The sequence below is a fragment of the Agelaius phoeniceus genome, chromosome 23, assembly GCF_051311805.1.
Source record: "Agelaius phoeniceus isolate bAgePho1 chromosome 23, bAgePho1.hap1, whole genome shotgun sequence".
Classification (NCBI taxonomy): Eukaryota; Metazoa; Chordata; class Aves; order Passeriformes; family Icteridae; genus Agelaius; species Agelaius phoeniceus.
In genome coordinates, this window is record NC_135287.1 from 5,974,616 (window position 1) to 5,997,735 (window position 23,120).

Here is a 23,120-nt window from a genome sequence, read left to right on the forward strand (position 1 = left end):
CCCAATATCCAACCTATCCCTTCCCTGCCGTAGCCTGAGCCTGTGTGCTCTGGTTCTGTCAGAGACCAACCCCACTGTCTGCAGCCTCCCTTCAGGAAGGTGTAGAGAGCAATAAGGGCACCCCTGAGCCTCCTCTTCTCCAGGCTGAACAGCCCCAGTTCCGAGGGTCACTCTGGCAATCCTGGGGTGTTGTGTCCTCCCAGGCTGGGCTGGGCCCTCCCTAAGCACCTCTGGGTGGGCATTGCCCCCATGGAAGGTGTGTGAGTGAAGGGACACAGGTTTGGGGTCACTCTGGTAATCCTGGGGTGTTGTGTCCTCCCAGGCTGGGCTGGACCTCGATGCTGAGTGAAGCAGCACGAAAAATGAAAGTGAAAAACATCAAAGAAACCTGTGTTGGCTGGAGATAAAGAGCAGGGTTAAATAATAAATAATAAAGATAAAGGCTGGCACACGGAGACGCTGCTCTCCTGACATGTGCTCCATCTCTGTCCCCTAAGGAGAGGAGAGAAGTGGCAGCCAGCCTCTCCCTCCTCACCCCTGCTGCTCCAAGCTGCAGGATTGACCAACTTCCAGGGAAGCCAGGCAAGAAAAAATCCCCTAACGCTGGCTTCTTCTGCAGAAAGAGCCAGAGGCCAGAGCCTGAGCTGTGACAGGGACCGAGCTGCTCCCTGTCCCTGCCATGTGCCACCCTGGTGACCCCGGCAGCCCTGGGGACAGCGGTGTGACAGTTCCGAGCTGCTGAAAGCGTTAACGCTCGATTAGTAGCTGCCAGGTACGAGCTATCGCACATTCATCTCTCTCCGGCTGGGTAATTCACGTTCCAGGGCTCTCGGCGTTCCCACATGCCGCTCTCCCTCCCTGGACAGACAGGTTTCTCCCAGGGGATGGGTGGGCGGGCAGGATCTCCAGCCTCACCTGCAGCCCGGCCCCGCGGCATGGGCAGCGAGGACATCCCCGGGACAGGGCGGAGGAGCTCCGTGAAACCCTAACGAGGAAAAACCGGAGGGGAGCTGGGGCTTCCCGGCTCGCCCCGACATTTCTTTCCAGGGCAGGGATGAGATTTCAGCCTCCAGGAAGCAGCGAGGTGGCACCAGCTTGGCACGGGCAGCTCCCCGCAGCTCCTGGACTGCAGCCACCCCTGCAGCCACCGAGCCCTGCGGCGTTCCTGGGCAGCTGCCGCCCTCTTCTCGTGTGTTTTTCTCGGGGTTTTCCCCATCCCGAAGCCTGACGTGATCGGGTCTCTCCACTGCGTCAAACAGGAATTTATTTGCTGGTGGCTCCCAGCCAGCTCGAGAGGCTGGCGACCACGGGAGCTCTCCTTCCCCCACATCAGAGCAGCTTTTGTTCACCAAGCAGGAGTTTCTCATCTCTCCCTGCTCTTGCTGGCGCTTTTCCCGTTCTCCGGAGCCCACCAGGAGGGCTCTGCCGGTGGCACCTCCAGCCGGGCGGGAATCCTGGGCATCCTCTGGGCAGGGATGCTGTCCTGGCCACGGGCAGGGCACCAGTGCCCTCTCCTGGCCCCACACGCGGCTGGGAATGGCTTTTTCTGGCTGTTATTTTGTGCTCAATGAAACAGCGGGGAAAAAGTTGAATATTTAGGTGGTTTTCTCCCCAAGCCCATCCCCTTGAGTGCCCTGAGCTTTGAGAGAACTCATCATCCTTAGGAAAATCAGAGCATGGATCACAGCATCACCACTTCTTTCTGCTGTGGAAATAAGATGATCAGGCACGGCAGGATTGGTTTTACTCTGATCACTGCTAAAACCACTCCCAGACACCATCAAACACTCTGCTCTTTTTTTTTTTCCGTGTGGTCACCAATGACCCATCCACTCCCCTCCTCACTGCGGGCACCGTGGTCTTCCTCTCCTGCTGTTCCAGGCGTCTCTTGGAGGGAGATGAGCTCTGCAGGCAGCACCTGATTTATGGGACACAGACTTGGGACGGGCCCTGGAAGCACAAACTGCAGCGAGACGCCACAAAAATCTCCAATTTTATTTTTTGGAGGGGGAGGGCTGGGGATATCCTGCGATCCTGTAGGGACCGGCTGGACCACGAGCATCCCTGTCCCGACACCTCGACATTCCGATATCCCGACATCCCGACATCCCTACATCCCGACATCCCTGTCCCGATATCCCGACATCCCTGTCCCGACATCCCTACATCCCGATATCCCGATATCCCGATATCCCGATATCCCGACATCCAGACATCCCGACATCCCTGTCCTGACATCCCGATATCCCTGTCCCGACATCCCGACATCCCGATATCCCGACATCCCGATATCCCGACATCCCTGTCCCGACATCTCGACATTCCGATATCCCGACATCCCTGTCCCGACATCCCTACATCCCGATATCCCGACATCCAGACATCCCGACATCCCTGTCCCGACATCCCTGTCCCGATATCTCGACATCCTGACATCCCGACATCCCTTTCCTGACATCCCGACATCCCTGTCCCGACATCCCGACATCCCAACATCCCTGTCCCGACATCCCGACATCCCTGTCCTGACATCCCGACATCCCTGTCCCGACATCCCGACATCCCTGTCCCGACATCCCGAAGCGCAGCCGCGCTCCGCCAGCACCCACTGCTGGAGGCCGGGGAACTGCACCGGCTACGGCCGCTCCAGAGCCCCGGAATTCCAAACTAAAACCCTCCTGGAGAGGGGTCCCGATGCTCCCAGAGCGAGCCCGTGTCCGTCCCGACATCCCCGACACGCGGGAAGGGACAGCAGCGCCTGGGATCCATCCTCACTCTGCTCCCAGCCTGCCCCAGAGCTGGGTTTAACCCAGAGACAAAGAGAACAATCCCCTGCTCCCCCTGCCCTGGAAAAGGGTGAATTGTTGGTGGGTGAAGCAGAGGAAAGCTGGAAGCGCTGGTGCCATCCCTGCATTCCCCACACTAGAGGGAATCAGAGCTCCACTTTTCATTTCTCCCTCCAGCAGCCACCGGCAGCTCCGGGCTGGCCCCAAAAGTGCCGCCCTCCTCAGCTGGAGATATTTTAAATTTAAATTTTACCTATTTTAAATTTACATTTTCCTGGAAGAATTCACCAGGAATAGTTTCTGTATTCACCAGGAATATTTTCTGTATTCACCCGGAATATTTTTTCTATTCACCAGGAATATTTTTTCTATTCACCAGGAATATTTCCTCTATTCACCAGGAATATTTTCTGTATTCACCCAGAATATTTTCTGTATTCACCAGGAATATTTTCTCTATTCACCAGGAATATCTTCTCTATTCACCAGGAATATTTCCTCTATTCACCAGGAATATTTTCTGTATTCACCAGGAATATTTTCTGTATTCACCCAGAATATTTTCTCTATTCACCAGGAATATTTTCTCTATTCACCAGGAATATCTTCTCTGTTCACCCAGAATATTTTCTCTGTTCACCAGGAATATTTTCTGTATTCACCAGGAATATTTTCTCTGTTCACCAGGAATATTTTCCACACCCAGAGAAGCCTCGTGGCAGCACTGGGCAGGAGGAGCAGCCCCCAGGCCCTGCTCCTAGGGATGGGTTTATCCAGCAGAGCTCGAGCTCAAAGCCCCCACAACTGCTTGGGATGAGCCAAACCTCTCCCTATGGAGGTGCAGCATCCCCTCAGACCCAAAACTAAGCCCAAAATTTCTCCTGAGCCCAAAATTCCTGCATGTTCTCCCCCAGTCCATGGCTCTTCACCAGGTGCAGGCTTGAGATTGACCCATAAAGGAACAAATCTGAATTCACACATTGAGTACTATGCACAGATAAACTTTTAGGCCAAGGATGCTTTAAAAAATCAGTTTATTTTACCTTACAAATGATAAATAATTTGTCTTTTAAAAAAAAATAATTTCAAGTGTGTTTTACTTCATGTTCCAATATTAAAATACCTTTCCCTTCTCCCCCCGCCCCCTTAAGTGATCGATACAAAAATAATTGTGACCAAATTCTTTTCTTCTTTTGCAAAAATTCCTGTATTTTAGGCAAAAAGGCACATTGTGAAGGCTTTTCACCAGGAGGCACAGGGGCTCCTCAAGACCCCAAGAGCTTCTCTCCCCTCTGTGCTTGTCCTAATTTGAGTGGAAGAGGACACAGACCCAAGCAGCACTTCCAGTGCTTTTTGTCTGGTCCTTCCAGGAATATTCCAGGGCCAAGGACAACTTCAGTGTCACCCTTGTTTAACATATGGGGGAAACCAAGGCACAGCAAAGCAGTACAGTTATTTAAGAGCTTCTTGTGAATAGCTGGCAGAGCAGGACATAAAACTGGACGTGGATGTAGAATCCTGTCTTCTTCAAAACCCACCTGGGATCCTCCTCTCCCCTTTCCAACCACAGGGTTATGGTGGTAGTCACGAGTCTCTAGATGCTTCTTTCTTAGTGGAACAGTCACAAGGCCAACACAAAAAGTTGGGCCTTCACTAGTCTAGAGAGGGATTAATTAAAGCCCTAATTACCAGCCTTTTAGGGGCACAGGATGCTGGGTTATTGCCCCTGGTGTATCTTCCATCCACAGGGGGATATAACAGCCAGTCAGGCACTAGGAAAAGCTACAGGCAGGCTCTTGCTTTGGGTGGGCTTCAAAGCCTCCTTGTTCAGGGGCTGTGGTCCCAAAAATCAGCTGTTTCCCCGTGGATGTGTCACCAGGAGGTGCTGAAGGCAGCAAGGGGGGTTCTTCAGCAGCAGAGATGTCAGGTCAGCAAGGTCCTCGCCCTGCCCGCTCAGCTCAAGGCTGAGAAGTGCCCCTGGGAGCTGCAGGGCAGGGCAGCACACCCCCTTCCCTGTGCTTCACCCCAAAACCTGCACCCCCTGCTCCAGGGAGCCAGAGCATCACCAGCCAGCGAGCTGAGCCCGGGCAGGGCCCCACGGGGAGGGAGGCCAGGAAAGGCCACGAGGAAAGGCACAGAGCACAGGGCACCACTGTGAACATCATCCCTTCTTCAGAGCAGCCAGCTCCTCGCCAGGGCCGACGAGCTGCCCCTGGCAAGCCCGGCCTGGCTCTTAAGTCTCCTCATCCCAGAGGCAGAGCTGCTTTTGAGGCACGTAGTAGTGGAAGGTGTAGCCCTTCTGGCAGCTGCGGATGCCGCACTTGTAGGAGCTGAGCCTGCCCGCGGCGTCGCGGCTCTTGCAGTACTTGAGCATGCAGGGGTACCACTCGATGCTCAGCGAGTAACTGCACAGGCACGGCCGCCAGCGCTCGGGGCACAGCCGGCAGCGCTGCAGCTCCGGCAGGTCCGAGCCCCGGGGCAGAACCTCGAACATGGAGCCGTCCACTCCTGCGGGGGCAAGCACACACAGGATCAGGGTGGAGGGAACGGGCACCAAAGCCATCCCCACACAGCCTGAGGAGGAGGTTGGACAATGTTTCCAGGGGCTGTTGGGACTAAAATCTGCACGGGAGCCATGGGAGAGTGAAAGACCCCAAGGAAAGCAAGGTCTGGCAGGTCCAAGCTCTGCAGCACCTCTAACATGGAGCTGTCCACTCCTGTAAGAGCAAGGACAGACAGAGCTCAGGGTGGAGGGAACAGCCACCAAATCCATCCCCACACAGCCTGAGGAGGAGGTTGGACAATGTTTCCAAGGGCTGTTGGGATTTAAATCTGAATGGGAGCCATGGGAGTGCAAAAGACCCCAAGGAAAGCAAGGTCTGGCAGGTCTGAGCTCTACAGCAGCACCTCGAACATGGAGCTGTCCACTCCTGTGGGAGCAAGGACACACAGGCTCAGGGTGGAGGGACACCAAAGGACAGAGCCACCAAAGCCATCCCAACACAGCTCCCAGGGTGAGGAGGAGCTTGGACAGAGTGTTCTCAGAAGCTGTTGGGACTAAAATCCAAATGGGAGCCATGGGAGAAATAAAAAACCCCAAGGAAAGCAAGGTCTGACAGCACCTCGAAGAGACATCCTCAGGGTGAACACACACCCCTCAGGGTGAACACACATCCCTCAGGGTGAACACACACCCCTCAGGGTGAACACACACCCCTCAGGGTGAACACACACCCCTCAGGGTGCTGCCATGAGGTAAAGCCAAAGGAGACAGCCACTAAAGCCAACTCTGGTATCTCTGCACAGTCCCCAGGTCAAGGAGGAAGTTGGACAGAGCATCTCCAGGGACTTAAATCTGAATAGGAGAACAAAAGACCCTGGGGACAGGAAGCCAAAAGACACAAAACTCTCTCCTCTGGGTTTCTGGAGGAGGTGAAAAGGTTACTTTTAAAATCCCAGATTAGGTTCACTCAGGGAACGCCAGCAGGAGGAGTGTGATCTGCTCACACGCAGGCAGGGTGACACATGTGCCTCAGAGCCAAAACAATCAGTGCTGATCCCCAGAAACCTGGCAGGAGCCACCACGGCACCGTGCCAGCCCACTGACAGCAGCAGCTCCAGGGAAATCACCTTTCTCCAGCCAGAACTTGACATCTTCCTCCCGGGTGTAAATGGCCTCCCTGGCCTCCGCGCAGACGTTGTGGATGTGGGAGCTCAGCTGGGCTGCCTTGCTGAAGTTCACAGCCACGTCCATGCTGAGGTGCTCCAGGCCTCGCACCTCCTCTGCCTGCCTCACTGTCCGGGGGTTTTTCTGCAGAGGAAATCATCACAACTTCAATCCTGGGTGCACCTCATCCCTTAGAGCACAATGGGATGTGGTAACACCACCAGATGTGAGAACAGATGTGCACCTGAGTCCTACCTGGGTGAGATGCACTTTAAAATAACCTGTTGGTACTGAAACCACAATGTTTTACCCTTGCCTGTGGTGGTGTCTCCATGTTTTGTCCTGATAAAGGTCCCAGATCAGTCCTGGCTTCAGTGGAGCAGGGACATTTACATCCCTGACACAAATTAGGCTCAACTGAACCACCACACAAACGAGGCTCAACTAAATCTGGATCAATACCGCCGATAAACTCAGTTTAATACCAAACCCCTCAAGCAGGCGCTTGCTGAGGTGCTCCAGGCCCCTGACCTCCTCTGCCTGCCTCACTGTCTGGGGGTTTTTCTGCAGAGGAAATCATCACAACTTCAATCCTGGGTGCACCTCATTCCTTACAAGATGTGGTGCCAACACCAGATGTGAGAACAGATGTGCACCTGAGTCCTACCTGGGTGAGATGCACTTTAAAATAACTTGTTGGTACTGAAACCATGTTTTACCCTTGCCTGTGGTGGTGTCTCCATGTTTTGTCCTGATAAAGGTCCCAGGGATTTTCACACCCCGACACAAATTAGGCTCAACTGAACCACAACACAAACGAGGCTCAACTAAATCTGGATCAATACCGCTGATAAACTCAGTTTAATACCAAACCCCTCAAGCAGGAGGGCTGGTCAGAGGTGGCTTGAAGAGCTGAGCAGCCAGGCAGCAGCCTGGGCAGGGCATCCAGGCAGGAAAACTCCGAGGATTCCTGGCTGGAGGGGAGGAGGGAGCCTGTACCTGGCGCAGCTTGGCCATGGACTCGCTGGGGATGATCTCGTTGCGGTGCAGCCGGGTCACAAAGCACAGGGCCTGGAACTGGCTCTGGCCCCTCTCCAGCTCCCCCAGGATTAAGGCACGGAAAATCTTCACCTCCTGACACAGAGAGAGAAATAACAACAGTGAGAGCTGCAAATCTTGGGCATCAGTGAGGTGAATGGAGAGGTTGGGGTCAAAGAGAAAGGCTCCAGCCCTAAAGCAAAGCCAAAGGTCTCCAACTTGTGCTGCCTGAGCATGGGGATCTCTCACTGCTCACAGTGACCCCAAGAAGAGTTCAAAAGTCTCTTTTCCCAGCCCAGCAGTCAAAGAAGGAGTCAGAGCTCTTCAGTTCTCAGTCTCAAGGTTGTTTATTGCTTCTTATCTATAAAATTCTTTCTCCTGCCCTGCCCAGGTCTGTTCAGCAGGTCAGACAGAGGCACACTGACACCCTCAGGGCAGTGTTATCTTTTTATACTCAAAACTACGTGTACAGTGTTTACAATTACTTCCCAATACCCATCACCTGTGTTAGACACTGAGCTTCTACTCTAAACCAATCCCAAAGTGCCACCAGCACAGCAGAAGATGGAGGCCAAGCAGAAGAAGGAGAAAGGCTGGACATGCCCAGATCCCTCCATCTTGCCCCCTGAACCCCCATTCTAAAAACCCCAAAATCTACTTTTCCACCCTGTCATAAATTCACTATCATTCTACTTAAACTGTTGTGGCTTGGAGATCTTCATCTAAGGTTTGTAATTTGCTCCATGGGTCATAATCAAACCCACAGGGGCATTTTGGGCTCTGTGCCAGGGTCTCTGAGCCCCCTGGGCAGGGTCTGGGCTGCTCAGGACAGCCAGAGGGATGTGCTGGGTCCTGACACCTGAGCACAGGGGTGTGTTCCCAGCTCCAATCCCACCCCAAAGCCTGCAGCACAATCCCTGGTGTCTGTAAAGAATGAAGGGTTTTCACAATCCCACTGTGGCAAGGACAAATTGCTGCCAGGTCACATCCCACACCCAGGAGCTGAGGGTTTCTGTGCTTTCCCAAGAAGGGAAGCAAGGCCCCAAGGAGCCTCGTTTGGTTTTGTTGAGCAAATATCACAGAGCCATCATCCTCATGCCTTACTGAGTAAGCAGCCCCAGATTTCCTCTGCTGCCTTCCCTCAGTGGCTTCTTGACAAGCGGAGAAAAAGTTACTCATCCCTGAGCGTGTGGAACAGAAGTGAAAATGGAATTGTTAAAGGCAGAAGGAGCCATTATGATCAGCTGCAGCTGATTCCTTTTCTGTCCAGGTCACTAATTCTATCATTTTATATAACACGGATTGCAGTCCTTTCCAGAACCAGCTTGGAAATCAGCCACAGTTACTTCATGCAGAGCCACAGAATCCCTTGGCCAACAGCAGGACCCTGTGTCCTGCTCTGGCACCAAACCCTGATTTCTGTGCAGGGATCAATCCCTGCCTCTGGCTCCAGGGGCATCGGTGCCCTCTGTGGGAATCTGCCATCCCTTGGTGCCAGCCCATCCCACCCAAGGGATGGGACAGGGAAATCAACCCTGCCTTTGGCACCTCCTGCAGCCAAAGCCCTGCACAGAGAGCTGGGCAGGGCTGGGGAGCAGCACCAGAGCTGGGCCAGCTGCTCAGATCCCTCCCCTCCTGAGCTGTTCCTGCTGGATTCCTCACTGCCCTGGCCTCTGCCAGCCTCTCTCTGCCCCAGGAGGGAGCATTTCCCTTTTCCAGCCTCCCTCTGCCCCAGGAGGGAGCATTTCCCTTTTCCAGCCTCCCTCTGCCCCAAAAGGGAGCATTTCCCTTTTCCAGCCTCCCTCTGCCCCAAAAGGGAGCATTTCCCTTTTCCAGCCTCCCTCTGCTCCAAAAGGGAGCATTTCCCTTTTCCAGTAGATCCTCTGCCCCAGGAGGGAGCATTTCCCTTTTCCAGCCTCCCTCTGCCCCAGGAGGGAGCATTTCCCTTTTCCAGCCTCTCTCTGCTCCAAAAGGGAGCATTTCCCTTTTCCAGCCTCCCTCTGCCCCAAAAGGGAGCATTTCCCTTTTCCAGTTGAGCTTTCCTGCTCACTGAGCCCCCTGTTTATTTCCTGCCTTCTCTCCCATGCCCAGAGGAGCAATGGGGATGCCATTCAGTGCACATCTGGACAGCTGCAAGAACAACATTTCCAAGCCCCAGGATGGGAGGAATCATCTTGCTGCTGCTGCAATTGTTGACTGCACAATGAAGAGCAGGGCACTGAGAAGAAAGAGATTCCAAAAATTCTTGTGAAATTGCTATGGAATTTTTTACTTTTTTTTCCAAGAGATTTAATGGGGAGGTGTCCCACTGAGTCACTGGAACAAACCACATTCCCCATCCACATTTGGTCCAGCTGGGAGCTCCCCCAGGCATGCAGGGCCCATGGATGAGTGGACTAAAACCAGCAGCTGACTCTGGCATATTCCTCAGCTGTGGATTTAATTCCAATTCCCTTTGAACAGGCTGGGAAAAGCAAGCAGGGAGAGCCACGTTTTGCATTCAGGCCGAAAACCTCCACAGGCAGGAGATTAAAAACAGTGCAGCACTTCCCAGGTTGGAGGCAATTTTTGTAAAATGAGAACGTGCTGAGCAGCTGATTAATCCTCCTGATCCATCTATTTAAGAATTAGCCTTCAGCCAGGCAGCTCTTTCCTCCTCAGGGCTGATGCAGATGAAGAATTCACAACTCCCTCTGCCCAAACTCCAGGTGCCAGGGATTTCCAGAGCTGACACCAAGGGAGATGCACTGGGACAAGCTGGGTTGCCAGCATTGAAACAGCTTAGAAAAAGCTGTATTTTCAAGGCTGTATTTTCAAGGCTATATTTTCAAGGATATATTTTCAAGGCTATATTTTCAAGGATATTTTATCTGGCTCCTGTAGCAATCTGAGGGGGGAAATCCCACCTTTAGCTGGACCTTGCAGTGACCACTCTGTCCCAAACAAAACCAATTTCTTCTCTTCCCTGCCCTGTCCCAGATCCTTGCCTGGCTTTGGTCCCTCTCTCCCTGCGGCCCCAGGTGGAGCAAGAACCAAACCAGGCTGCTTCAAAAAGATTTCAGAGGGAAAAAAGCGTTAATAAGCAGACAGGACTCAGCTTCTTCATGCACAAAAGCCCCTTCTTTAGTCACAAAGCTCATATTTATGGGAAATATCAGAAGGAATGTGTAAGACTTAATTGGCTAACAATACACTTATTTATTTGTGTATGTTGGTCAGTAAATGGCCAGGCTGTATGTCTGTCAAATCTCTATATTTGGATATAGAGAGTCAGTTTATGTATTTTAAATTGATAAAATTTATATATTATATATTTAAGTTATTTATATATTAGTAGTTTAATTTTATATAAATATTATTTTAATTAGAATGATAATTATTTATAACAATATATTTATATTATATATAAATATACAATTTATAATACATAAATATTTATACTTTGTATTATTGTACTTGTTTACATTGATATTGTTATTTTATTTATAAAGTTTATATATTTAAAAGTTTATATATTATATATTTTAAAGAGTTAGTTTGGTTAGTTTATATATTTTGGTTAGTTTATATATTTTCTCCACTGATTCTCATGGGACAGATTTATTCTTTAGGCAGGTGCAAACTTATTTTTCTTACTAGAATAGGATGTTAACTGCCTTTATTCTTATGATTTTTCTTTATGGGAACTTTTAAGGAACTTACAAGCTAAAGCTAGCTTAGCTAGAATAGCAGGGCCTAAACCATATTTTATAAAATATTTATAAAATAAATAAATCTACCTATAAAATAAATATAAATAAATATGTTTATAAAATATAATAAATTATAAATGCAAATATATAAATATGTAAGTATATAAATATATTTATACTAATAAAATATATTTATATCAATAATATAAATATATAAAATATATATTAATATATAAAATATAAAATATAAAAATTTTAAATATAAAATATAATTTCTACTTGTATGTACCAAAGAGCCACCAAAGCTTTCCCCAAAGCTTGGAGAGCACCTTCCCCTCCTCCCCAGCCTCCTTTTCCCAGCAGGAAAAGCAGTGAATCAGTGCCAAGGTGGGTCCCCAGCCAAGGCAGCAAACAGCACCTTCAACCCCAGGCTCCTGCAGAATTTCCCAGCAGGGAACAAGTCCCAGCAGAGCAGGGACTCTCCAGATAACTCAGGGTGGGGAATCCTCAGCAGCCCTGACTGGGGCAGTGGCAGCTGGGCTTGGGTGACAAAAATGGGGTTTGGGGACAGCCAGCCCTGCAGCAAGGCCACAGCAGCTCCTCAAGGCAGCAGGGAAATCAGTGCTCCAAAAACCCCATTGTTACAGCAGGGAAATCAGTGAGAGATATCCCAGGGAAATCAGTGCTCCAAAATCCCATTGTTACAGCAGGGAAACCAGTGAGAGATATCCCAGGGAAATCAGTGCTCCCACTGCCAAAATCCTGCTGTTAGAGCAGGGAAATCAGTGCTCCCAAAATCCCGATGTTACAGCAAGGATATCTGCTCCTACTCCCAAAATCCCATTGTTTCAGCACAGAAATCAGTGCTCCCAAAATCCCACTGTTACAGCACAGGAATCAGTGCTCCCACTCCCAAAATCCCACTGCTACACCATGGAAATCAGTGCTCCCAAAATCCCACTCTTACAGCACAGAAATCAGTGCTCCCATTCCAAAATCCCACTGTTACAGCAGGGATATCAGTGCTCCCAAAATCCCATTGTTTCAGCACAGAAATCACTGCTCCCATTCCAAAATCCCATTGTTCCAGCCCAGAAATCCCACTGCTGCCTGTCCCTACCCACGGCAGCCCCAAGGAGCAGCAGGGAAATCCTCCAGCTCCTTCCCTCTCAGCCATCTGTGGGGTGGCAGCAGCTCAGCCCCCCCTGCCTGGGGTGTTTTTTCCAGCAGGGATTTACAATCCTGTGTGGTCCAGCTCCCAGCCCAGCAACGAATCCACGTCGAGCAGAGCAAAGCAGTTCCCAGGGAAATAAATCACTTCAGTGCCTTCCTCCCCGCTGCCTTCCTGCCAAATTTCTCTCCCCTAAGGACATCGGGGCTGCTGTGGGGACCCAGTTTTGTCTTTGCAGTGGCACGGGAAAAAAAAGGAGAATGTGCTGCTGGGGACAGGGGGTGACACCAGCACTGCTGGGGCCAATTCTGCACTGCTGTCAGCAGCCTTTGCCCCAGGGATCCAGCACTGCTGGCCGGAGTTCCAGGAGTCTGCACAGCACAGGGAGCTCGGTGCTGCATCTACACCCGGGGTCCAGCCAGCTGAGCTGCCCTGCATGGGTGGGGATTATGGTTTTTAACCCCTCTGCATCTGGAACGGAGAATTTGGGATTATGGTTTTTAACCCCTCTGCATCTGGAAAGGAGAATTTGGGTGCGCTGCCTCTTCTATTCAGATATCTGAAAAGGCAAATCAAGGATGTGCTGGGACAGGGGGGGAATAAAAAGCAAATTTTCTGAGCAATAAATACAATTCTACAGAGTACCAAACAGCAGGGTGTTTTAATGAGCCCTCCCAAAGACTGCTGAACGTCCCTCATTTCCTACTTCTGGTATCTGTTCAGAGGAGAAGCTGCTTTCCAAACCACACAGATCAAATCTGTGGTCAGACGCTTTCCGTGCCACCTGGTGGATTTGTCACCCAACACGTGGCCCCCTGGCATGAGGAAATTCTGACACCACCACCACCCCAAAAACACCACACAGCAGCTTTGTCAGCAGGGAAAGGACTGGCAGTGCAGGGGTTAAAGCACTACCCAGGCTTCCCCGCTTGTGTTTCCAAGCCCAACTTTTCCAGCCATGGAAAGGGAAGAGAAACTTCTCCCTATCTTTGTGCTGACCTTGAAATAAACCCGCCCACTCTGTTCTCAGGCCGTGTTTAACAACTGGAAACCTCACTCCAATCAGACACAACAGTCAAGGTTGCTGAGCCCCCTCATCATTTTTTTTTTTGCAATACAAAATTTGATTTTTTGCAACACAAAATTTGATTTTTTGCAACACAAAATTTGATTTTTTGCAATACAAAATTTGATTTTTTGCAACACAAAATTTGGTTTTTTGCAATACATTTTATGCCTGACCACAAAAAAAAAAAAAAAAAAAAAAAAAAGCGTTTTCATTCCCTTCTTTCAAACTGCAAGAAAAGAAAGGGTCACCCCTGCTCTGCCCAGAAAATGAGTCCCAGTTTGAACTCTCACTGCCCAGTTTGTGCTGCACCAAGGAGAAAATAACCTGGTGTGCTCTGAGAACACAGCTCCAGCTCTTCAGGCTGGCAGGGATGGAAGAGAAAAGAAAATCCCAGCCCTGTGGAAGCCCCAGGCACTGCTCAAGTCCCACCAGTGTCAGAGCAAAGTAATGAACAATGATCTCATTTAGCTCCTTTCTTCTCCAGCCCCTGGTCTGGCAACCACAAATTGCCAGCAGAGAGAAAAAAAAAAAAAAAAAAAAAAAAAAATAGCAAATAAACCCCTGACTTTGGACAAACCCCCTGCAGTTTAAGCCAGAGGAATGGAAAACTCATTTGTGGAAAAACCCCAGCATCCTGGCCACATCATCAGGCTCAAGGGCAGCAGACAACAACCCCAGCTGCTGCTGGGAACACTCAGAGCCCCACGACCTCCAGAGCAGGCAGAAATTGTGTAATTTGTGTAATTTGGGCGAGAGGAGCAGCAGGGCAGAACTGGGAACTGTCTGGGTGCAGCTGCAGCAGGTCAGGGGGGGAAGCCCAGCCAGGCTCCTGCCTGCTCACACATTACTCACCTCACCACAAAGCAGCTCCCTGCTCCTTTATGTTCCTCTGGCTTTTCTCAGCTATTTTCCAGCAAATCCACAGAGCAGACAGAGTCAGGCCCCAGCTGCCCTAAAACTGAGGATCAGGAATGCATTTCTGCAAGCTGGATGCTTGCAAAGCCCTCCAGGGACCATCACTTCCAGCAGGGGCTGTGGAGCTCAGGATTTAACCCATGGACCCAAAACACCTCCAGAGAGCCCCAACCCAGAATAAACTCAGCCCTAAAACTGAGGATCAGGAATGCATTTCTGCAAGCTGGATGCTTGCAAAGCCCTCCAGGGACCATCACTTCCAGTAGGGAAGTGGAGCTCAGGATTTAACCCATGGACCCAAAACACCTACAGAGAGCCCCAATCCAAAATAAACTCAGCTCTGATAAGGATGGGAGGGAGAGAAGATGTAACACACACTCGGTTGGGTTTGTGGGTGAGCTCTGAGCTCTCAGGAGGAGCTGAAGCAAGTGAAAAATGCTGAAAAAATCACCAGGTCACATCCCAGGTTGCCAAAGGACCTGCCTAGAGGAGCTGTAGTGAGTTTGGATTTCCCTGGCCTGGGAATGTGCAAGTTTGCAATCCACAGCTTCAGAGCCCTTCCTAACCTGCCTGCTGTGCCAGGGCTTGCAATTATTTAATATTTTCTTTAATAGGAGTCACAGGGCTGCTTCCCTGCACATCTGCTGGAGTATTTGAAACATGCCACATTTGAAACATGCCACATTTGAAACAGGCCACCACTTCCAAAATCATCATGGCTTCTGCTGGCACCTCCGGGAGGAAAAGGGACATCTGAGGGGCTTTCAGGGAGACTGAGAATGAACAGGGAAGAGGCACCAGAACAATCCCTGGTAAAAAGGCTCCAAGGTTCACAGCACCTTCCTATCTCATGGCTCTGGGCTTCCTCCTGCTGCAAAGCAAAGTCCACCTGAGCAAAGAGGGATGGGGGGTTGGAATGAAGAGAACACAGCCATGCCAGCCTGGGCAAACTGTGCTTCCCTGGGCAGTGGGAGCTCCCTGCATCCATGTGGGATTTGGGGCTTCAGCTCAGAACTGACAGCTGCCAGTCACAGACGTCCCACACCACACAGGAGCCCCCCAAAGGCAGCAGGAGCCCACCTGAGGAATCACCTGCACCCCATGGCATCGTGGAGAGAGATATCCCAGAGCTACAGCAGGGCATGGACACCCCCACACTGGAGCCAGGAACCTGAGATCATCCCAGCCCAGCCTTGCCTGCCCTGACCCTGCTCCCTGCCTGGCTGAGCTGAGCCTGCCACGCAAAACTCTGAGGAGTTGTGCAAAACTCTGAGGAATTGTGCAAAACTCTGAGGAATTGTGCAAAACTCTGAGGAATTGTGCAAACCGTGCTGCTCACAACTCAGGCAGGAGCACCGGAGCTGCTGCCCGTCCCCACCGGGACCTTTCAGCTGTTTCCAGCGTGGAGGCAGCCCCGGGCACAGGTGTGACACCGGTGGGGACAGCGAGCCTGGCTCACCGTCCTGGAGCTGTGCCGGAGAGCTCAGACAAAGCCCCCGACGGTGCGAGAGGATGGACGGGCTTTTCCCTGCGCATCCCCAGGGTCCTTTTGGCTCCCGGACCCCGAGTCAAGATTCTCCAGCTTCCGAGTTGGGATGGACTCGGGTCTGGAAGGAGGACGGGAAGGATCGCCGTCCCCAGCGCTCATCCCACAAAAAGCACTCATGGAGTGCACGAAAAGCCCCGACCAGACCCTCCCGCGGGGCGCCAGGGGCCAGCGCTCCCATCCCGCAGCCGTCACCCTGCTCCAGCCCCGCCGGGACCCCGCGGCACCCGGGGATGCTCTCCCAGCTCCGCTCTTATCCGAAACCCTCCGGGGATGCTCTCCCCGCTCTGTCCCTGCCCCAAAGCCCCGGGGATGCTCTCCCCAGCTCGCTCCCAGCCCGAACCCCTCGGGGATGCTCTCCCAGCTCTGTTCTTATCCGAAACCCTCCGGGAATGCTCTCCCCGCTCTGTCCCTGTCCCAAAGCCCCGGGGATGCTCTCCCAGCTCTGCTCTTATCCGAAACCCTCCGGGAATGCTCTTCCCGGCTCGCTCCCAGCCCGAACCCCCCGGGGATGCTCTCCCTGGATCCCTCCCTACCCGAACCCCCCGGGGATGCTCTCTCGGCTCTGCTCTTATCCGAAACCCCCCGGGGATGCTCTCCCCATCTCGCTCCCTACCCGAACCCCTTGGGGATGCTCTCCCCATCTCGTTCCCTTCCCGAACCCCTCGGGGATGCTCTCCTCAGCTCCATACCGGTCTGAACCCCCCGGGGATGCTCTCCCCATCTCGCTCCCTTCCCAACCCCCCCGGGGATGCTCTCCCCATCTCGCTCCCTTCCCAACCCCCCCGGGGATGCTCTCCCCATCTCGCTCCCTTCCCAAACCCCCCGGGGATGCTCTCCCCAGCTCCATACCGGTCTGAACCCCCCGGGGATGCTCTCCCCCGCCTCGTACCTGTCTGAAATCCGCCGTGAGCGTGACGAGGGCGCCGTCGGCCGCCCTTAGCTCCAGGCTGACGCAGTCGGCGCCGCTGTCGGCCTGCAGGCTCTCCTCCGTCACCTGCCCGCCGGGCAGCCGCACCCGCACCCGCAGCTCTGCCCGCGCCGCGGGGCCGGGCAGCGGGGCCAGCGCCAGCCAGAGCAGCGCGGGCAGCGCCGGCAGCCGCGGGCCGCGCATCCCCCCGGGCCGGGCTCAGCGCATCGGGCGGGGGGCGCGGCCGCAGCGCGGAAGGCGGCGGGGAAAGGCGGCCCCGCCGCGCCCCCGGCCCCGCGGCGCTGCCTCGCTCGCCCCGCTCATTCAGCGTCCCTCGGTCCGCCCGTCCCTCCCTCCCTCCCGCCCCGAGCGGGCGCTGCCCTCGCCCCCCGCCCCCCGTCACTTCCCCCCCGGACCCGGGACGGCCCCGCCGAGCAGCGCCCGCCCCGTCGTTAAAGGAACAGCGCCGGGCAGGGAGGGAGGGAGGGGGAGCGGCGAGAAGCGGCAGGGCCCTGGATGAGCACATGGATCCATTAAACAGAGTCGTGGATGTGCACATGGATCCATGAAACAGACCTGGATGAGCACATGGATCCATCAAACAGAGCCCAGGCTGTGCACATGGATCCATCAAACAGAGCCCAGGCTGTGCACATGGATCCATCAAACACAGACCTGGATGAGCACATGGATCCATTAAACAGAGCCGTGGATGTGCACATGGATCCATGAAACAGACCTGGATGAGCACATGGATCAATTAAACAGAGCCGTGGATGTGCACATGGATCCGTCAAACAGACCTGGATGTGCACATGGATCCATCACCCAGAGCCCTGGATGTGCACATGGATCCATGAAACAGACCTGGATGAGCACATGGATCCATCAAACAGAGCCTAGGATGCACATGGATCCAGAGCCCAGGCTGTGCACATGGATCCATTAATCACAGCCCAGGCTGTGCACATGGATCCATCACCCAGAGACCTGGATGTGCACATGGATCCATCTAACACAGCCCTGGATGTGCACATGGATCCATGAAACAGACCTGGATGTGCACATGGATCCATCAAACACAGCCCTGGATGAGCACATGGATCCATCAAACACAGCCCTGGATGAGCACATGGATCCATCAAACACAGCCCTGACCCCACGGATCCATCACCCAGAGCTCCATCCAAGACAGCCTTGAACACCTCCAGGGATGGGGCATCCACAGTGAAATACACTCAGCGTTTTCTGAGTTTTGAAATGAGTTTTCTGAACGTGTTCTTGCTGCAAGTCAATCGATATTGATGTGATTCCTCAGGCTCCTAGTGCCACAGGTCTGGTGTGAGCCACACTGGAGGCGTCCCTGTCCCTGAGGATGTAACTGGGACACCTTCAGAGCCCCTCTCCCAGAAATGAAGGACCTGTGTTCCTTCAGAGCCTGCACTCGCTCTCCAAACACCCCCAATCTGCCCTTCACCTTCCCGGTTCTGTGATCATTTCCAGATGGGCAGATGCTGCTGAAGGGCCCCTTTGATTTCAAAAGTTCTCTCTGCAAACACAAAGGTCACTGTGGCAGCAGGATCAGGGCCTCAGAGAAAGAGCTTTGTGAGGAGGGGCACAGAAATAAATGGAAACATCCATTTAAAGCCACGCTTCCAGGCAGGGAGATCACTCTTGTCCAAATAGCGCTTTTTGTGTGACCTCACGCAAGCTTTAACCCTAAATTTTCACAGCTCCCCTCAAACGAAATTGGCTCCTTGAAACGTTTTTCAGGACAATAGCTGTGCTGAAAATAAGAGGAGGAAAAGTTAAGAGGTGGAAAGGAGGGAGGAAAGCAATGGGTACAAAAAGAGAGGGAGGGCCCACAAGGTAGGAAAGGCACAGAAAGATCCTCATGACAAAAGCTGCAAAAGGAGAAGGCCCCACTCACACAGTGAATTTATTCAGAGGAGATTATGCAAAAAACCAGGAGGATCCCAGCAGGGGCTGGAGGGAAGAGCCATGAGGTCAGTGGGCACAAACAACCCTTAGAGAACATTCCCTCATCCCAGATCTGGAATCCACACCCCTGTGGCACTGGGAGAAATTCAGATTTATCTGAGCCCTGGATCCCGGGGTGTGAGAGGTGATTTGGGACCATCCCTCTCTGTGCTGCTGCAGCCTGGCTGCCTGGGAGTACAGGGTGTTCTTTTCCTCCTGGTAGCTCCCAGAGCAGAGGAAATCATCATTTTGGCTCAGCAGCTTGCCAGGAATGCTGGAGTGCGCCTGCAGATTGCAGTTCTGACCTGGGAACAGTGGGTGTGAGCCCAGTCCCAGAAATGAACGGACACACAGATAAGAAATGCAGACAGGGGATTAAAAATGCTGGCAGGAAACAGAACTAAAGAGCAAGAAGCTGTTTGGGAGGTAGCAGGGAGCAGAAAAACAATCAGAGAGCACAGGAGGGGCAGCTTTGCTGGGGTTTGGAAGGGACCGGAAGGGACAGAGTGGTCAGCAGGTGACAGTGAAGAGAATTCCTGAAGAGCAAGTGCAGCTGCACGACCCTGGGCCAGCTCTGAGTGGCCAAACCAAGGTTTTACTGCCTTTTTACCTCTGCTGTTTGCTGCTGTGTGGATGGAACCTCCTCTGCAGCCCAGGGAAGGTGAAACATTCCCCGCAGCTCAGTGTGGATCAGCCTGACTGAGCGTTAATGACCTGCGCCAAGATTTTCTGGTATGTGAGCACACTGCAGCTTTTTACCGGGAGAAAACTTCCATTAAAATACCTCAGCCACGAGGCTGAGGGAGAAAAATGCGCTGCTGAAAATCCCAGCTGAGCTCTGCTGGGAAGCTGCAGTGCGTGGGAGCAGGGAGGTGCAATCTGACCCAGGGCTTGCCTTGGTGCCTCTGTCATCCCTGGGGAAAACCACGGCGATTTGGCCAAGCTCCAAATCCTCGCTGCCTCTTCCTCAGCTCAGAGCTGGGCTTGCAGAAGCTCCTTCCAGCCCTGGTAACTGCTTGCACAGATGGAGTTCAGGGCAGGAATGGGAAGCCAAGGGGGAGGGAAGCCAGACTTTTGGTTGTGCTCTGCAAACCCCACTCAGATCTGAGCTCTTCCCAATGAAAATCCACCAAGAACAAGCTTTTACTGCCTGCTCGGTGCCTGAATTTCTCATTTTGTTTACTCTGCTGTTAATCCCAACTCCAGTTGCTGTAACTGAGGTCAGGGATCAGGCCCAAACATTCTGCCTTGAGCTCTTTAATCTCCCACCCTTCATTTTTCGTGCCAAACCACTTTTAATGCTACACGAAAAACCCATCAGTGCTTTTTGAAGGATTCAATCAGGGCAAGTATTTTGGGGAGCTGAACACACAAACCCCAGCTATTTGCCATTGTTCCCAGCACTACAGAACTGAAAGAGCTCAGGGAGAGTTAATTGGATTTTTTTTTTCACTCTCCTGGTCCCCCAACTTGTAGATTAAATCCCAGCTATTATCAGGAATATTACTACCAAGGACCTGTGGCTTGATCTGAAGCCCTGGGAAAGGATTTGTGTTGTGGTGCTCAGTAGAGACCTTACTGTTGCAGAAAGGAATCAGCCTTCGAGTCATTCCTCATTAATTAAAAGCAATTCCACCTCCCTTCTGAGAGTTCCCTGCTGCCCCTCCTGAATGCCCTCCTTTCCTTGGCAATTACATAAACCAAGCTCCTGAAAGGGGGTGAAAAAACAGCTTTAGTGGCTTAGAACAATGCCCAGCATCTCCTGGCTCTGACCTGGCTGCCACCCCATTCTCTGTCCTGGGCAATTAAGGGGTTGAGCAGTGCAGCAGCCTGGGTGTAATTAAATGAGCAGAGCACTGGGAAGTTGATGGAGTGCTTTAAAGCTGCTGCAGATGCTGGTGCAGAGATGTTGTCCTGATTAGAATCACGTTAATTGGGATCCAACTCTCTTTGATGCAGCTGCAGGGAGGGTGGGAAGGGCAGCAGTGGGGGAGGTTCTGCCCCTTTTCTCCTGGATCAGTTCCTGAGAAGGGACTCAGGAGCACAAACCTGGTGTTACCTGGTTCAGGTGGAAGAGGGGAATTATAATATATATTATATAATATGTATAATTATATTGTATTTGTGGGGGAATTATTGGGAATTATTGGCAGGAAGGAAAGATGAATCTGACTCCATGTTCTCAGAAGGCTGATTTATTATTTTATGATATTTATTATATTAAAGAATACTAAGCTAAACTATATTAAAGAATAGCGAAAGGATACTTACAGAAGGCTAAAAAAATAATAATGAAAACTCCTGACTCTCTCCAGAGTCCCTACACAGCTTGGCCCTGATTGGCCAATAAATCAAAACAATTCACATCAGAAACCCAATGAAACAATCACCTGTGGGTAAACAATCTCCAAACGCATTCCAAAGCAGCAAAACACAGGAGAAACAAATCAGATAATTATTGTTTTCCCTTTTCTCTGAGGCTTCTCAGCTTCCCAGGAGAAAAATCCTGGGCGAAGGGATTTTCCAGAAAATGTGACTGTGACAGGGAAGTGCCACAAAATAATAATTCTGAAGCCCCACCACACAATGCAGGTGAGGATCCCTCACAGGGCTCCCAAAGCCCTGAGAGAGAAAAAGCCCTGAATTGTGGGAGCTGGTGGAGCTCACCCAGCCAAAACTGGGCTGCCCTTCCTTGGGAAGGCCAAGACAGCTGGGAGGGTCTGGTCCTCCAGGAGACACTTCAGAGTTCCCACTGATGGAGTGGGTTTGGGAAGAACAAGGAGATTATTGGAAAAATCTCCCTCATGGTCAGCACTCCTCCTTAGAGGAGTAAAAGCCCCTCTGTGGATGCCTCCTGTGGCACTGGAGATTTGGGCAGGCGCCCCTTTTGCTCCCTGAAGTTGTGCCTGGAGGGTGGAATTCCCATTCTCTTTGTGTTTAAGTCAGGCTTGGTGCTCCTGATTTCCCTGCTCCAGCCCTTTTCTGTCCTGCTCCCCCAGCCCTGCTCCTTCCCTGAACATCTGGATCCAACTAGCCAGCAGCAGGATCTCTGCAGCACATTCCTCCCCTGCCTCCTGCCTCTGTGCTGCTCACAAACACAAAGAGGGGGAGGTCAGAGAGAGGAAAAGGAGAGCAGGGCATGATGAAGAGGTTGGGAGATGAAAGAATTTTTTCTTTTCCTTTCCTGGACCCAGCTCTTGGCCTGTGTGGCTCTCAAATGTTGCAGGAATTCAGGAATCCCTTAAACCCCACTGGAAAAAAATCTTCTGAGGCTGCCCCCCATGCCTGGAAGTGTTCAAAGCCAGGGTTTGGAGCAGCCTGGTTTGGTGGAAATGGGACAAAATGAGTTTTAATGTCCCTTGTGACCCAAACTGTCCTGGGATCCCATTAAAGCCCACAGGAAAAATCTTCTGAGGCTGCCCCCATGCCTGGAAGTGTTCAAAGCCAGGGTTTGGAGCAGCCTGGTTTGGTGGAAATGGTACAAAATGAGTTTTAATGTCCCTTGTGACCCAAACTGTCCTGGGATCCTCTGAAAGCTGCCCTCAATGGGCACAGGGAAAACCCGCCAGGCATTTGCAGGGCTGGGAAGGTTTGGGAAGGTTTTGGGAAGGTTTTGGGAAGGTGGAAAGCTCTGCAGGGATCTCCCATAGCCCAGTGCCCCACTGGGGGAGTGCAAAGCCCTGGGCACACACACAGAAAGCTCCGTGCTGGTTTTGGGAATGAAGCAATCCAGGAATTCAAAGTTCATTAAAGCCCAGCAGCTCGTGCCCTCGGTGTTTTTGGAGATAAAAACGGGCAAGGTCTGGGAGCAGGAGCTGCTCAGAGCCCTGGAGCACACGTTCCCATGCAAACAGCCACAACTCCTGCTGGGAACATCTGAACCAGCAGCCCCAGGGACAGCCTGCATGGGGGGAAGGAGCTTTCCTGTCTCCTCCAACCCAAACCATCCCAGCATGAAAGCGCTGCCTCTCCAAGTGTCCCTGCACTCCCGAGGAACCCAGGCAGGACATTGTCACTGACATATTTTATGGAAAATCATTTCGTGAGGACCTTTTCTCCTGAGAGGCTGAGAAGCTTCAGCTTCTCCGTGTTTTGCTGCTTTGGAATGTGATTTGGAGAATTGTTTACCCAGCATGTGAAATTGTTTTTACTTGATGCCCAATGACAGCCACCTGTGTCAAGGCTGTGAGCAGCCACAAGATTTTGTTATCATTCCTTTCTATTCCTTGCTGGCCTTCTGATGAAATCCTTATATTCCTTTAGTATAGTTTTAATATATAATTTTATTGTAATATATATAATAAATATATAATATATATTTCTATACTAAAATAATATGTATATAT

The 23,120-nt window shown here is 51.9% G+C and overlaps 1 protein-coding gene across 1 annotated transcript; it reads right to left on the bottom strand.

Annotated features, from left to right (window-relative positions):
• Positions 1–3,803: 3,803 nt before the first annotated feature.
• OAF (out at first homolog) lies at positions 3,804–17,128 on the bottom strand. Its single transcript, XM_054647525.2, has 4 exons — positions 16,777–17,128; positions 7,453–7,587; positions 6,417–6,597; positions 3,804–5,294 (listed from the first exon to the last, which is right to left on the bottom strand). The coding sequence occupies exons 1-4, from the start codon at positions 16,996–16,998 to the stop codon at positions 5,020–5,022; spliced, it is 813 nt and encodes a 270-aa protein (XP_054503500.1). The 5' UTR covers positions 16,999–17,128; the 3' UTR covers positions 3,804–5,019.
• Between the last annotated feature and the right edge of the window lie 5,992 nt (positions 17,129–23,120).

Bases quoted from the DNA above. Each gene is read 5' to 3' on its own strand.
- OAF (XM_054647525.2), bottom strand. From the start codon at position 16,998: ATGCGCGGCCCGCGGCTGCCGGCGCTGCCCGCGCTGCTCTGGCTGGCG. The intron at 6,598-7,452 runs GTACAGGCTCCC...TTTCCTCTGCAG, and splicing joins CCATGGCCAAGCTGCGCCAG to AAAAACCCCCGGACAGTGAG. The intron at 5,295-6,416 runs GTGATTTCCCTG...TTGCCCCCGCAG, and splicing joins CAAGTTCTGGCTGGAGAAAG to GAGTGGACGGCTCCATGTTC.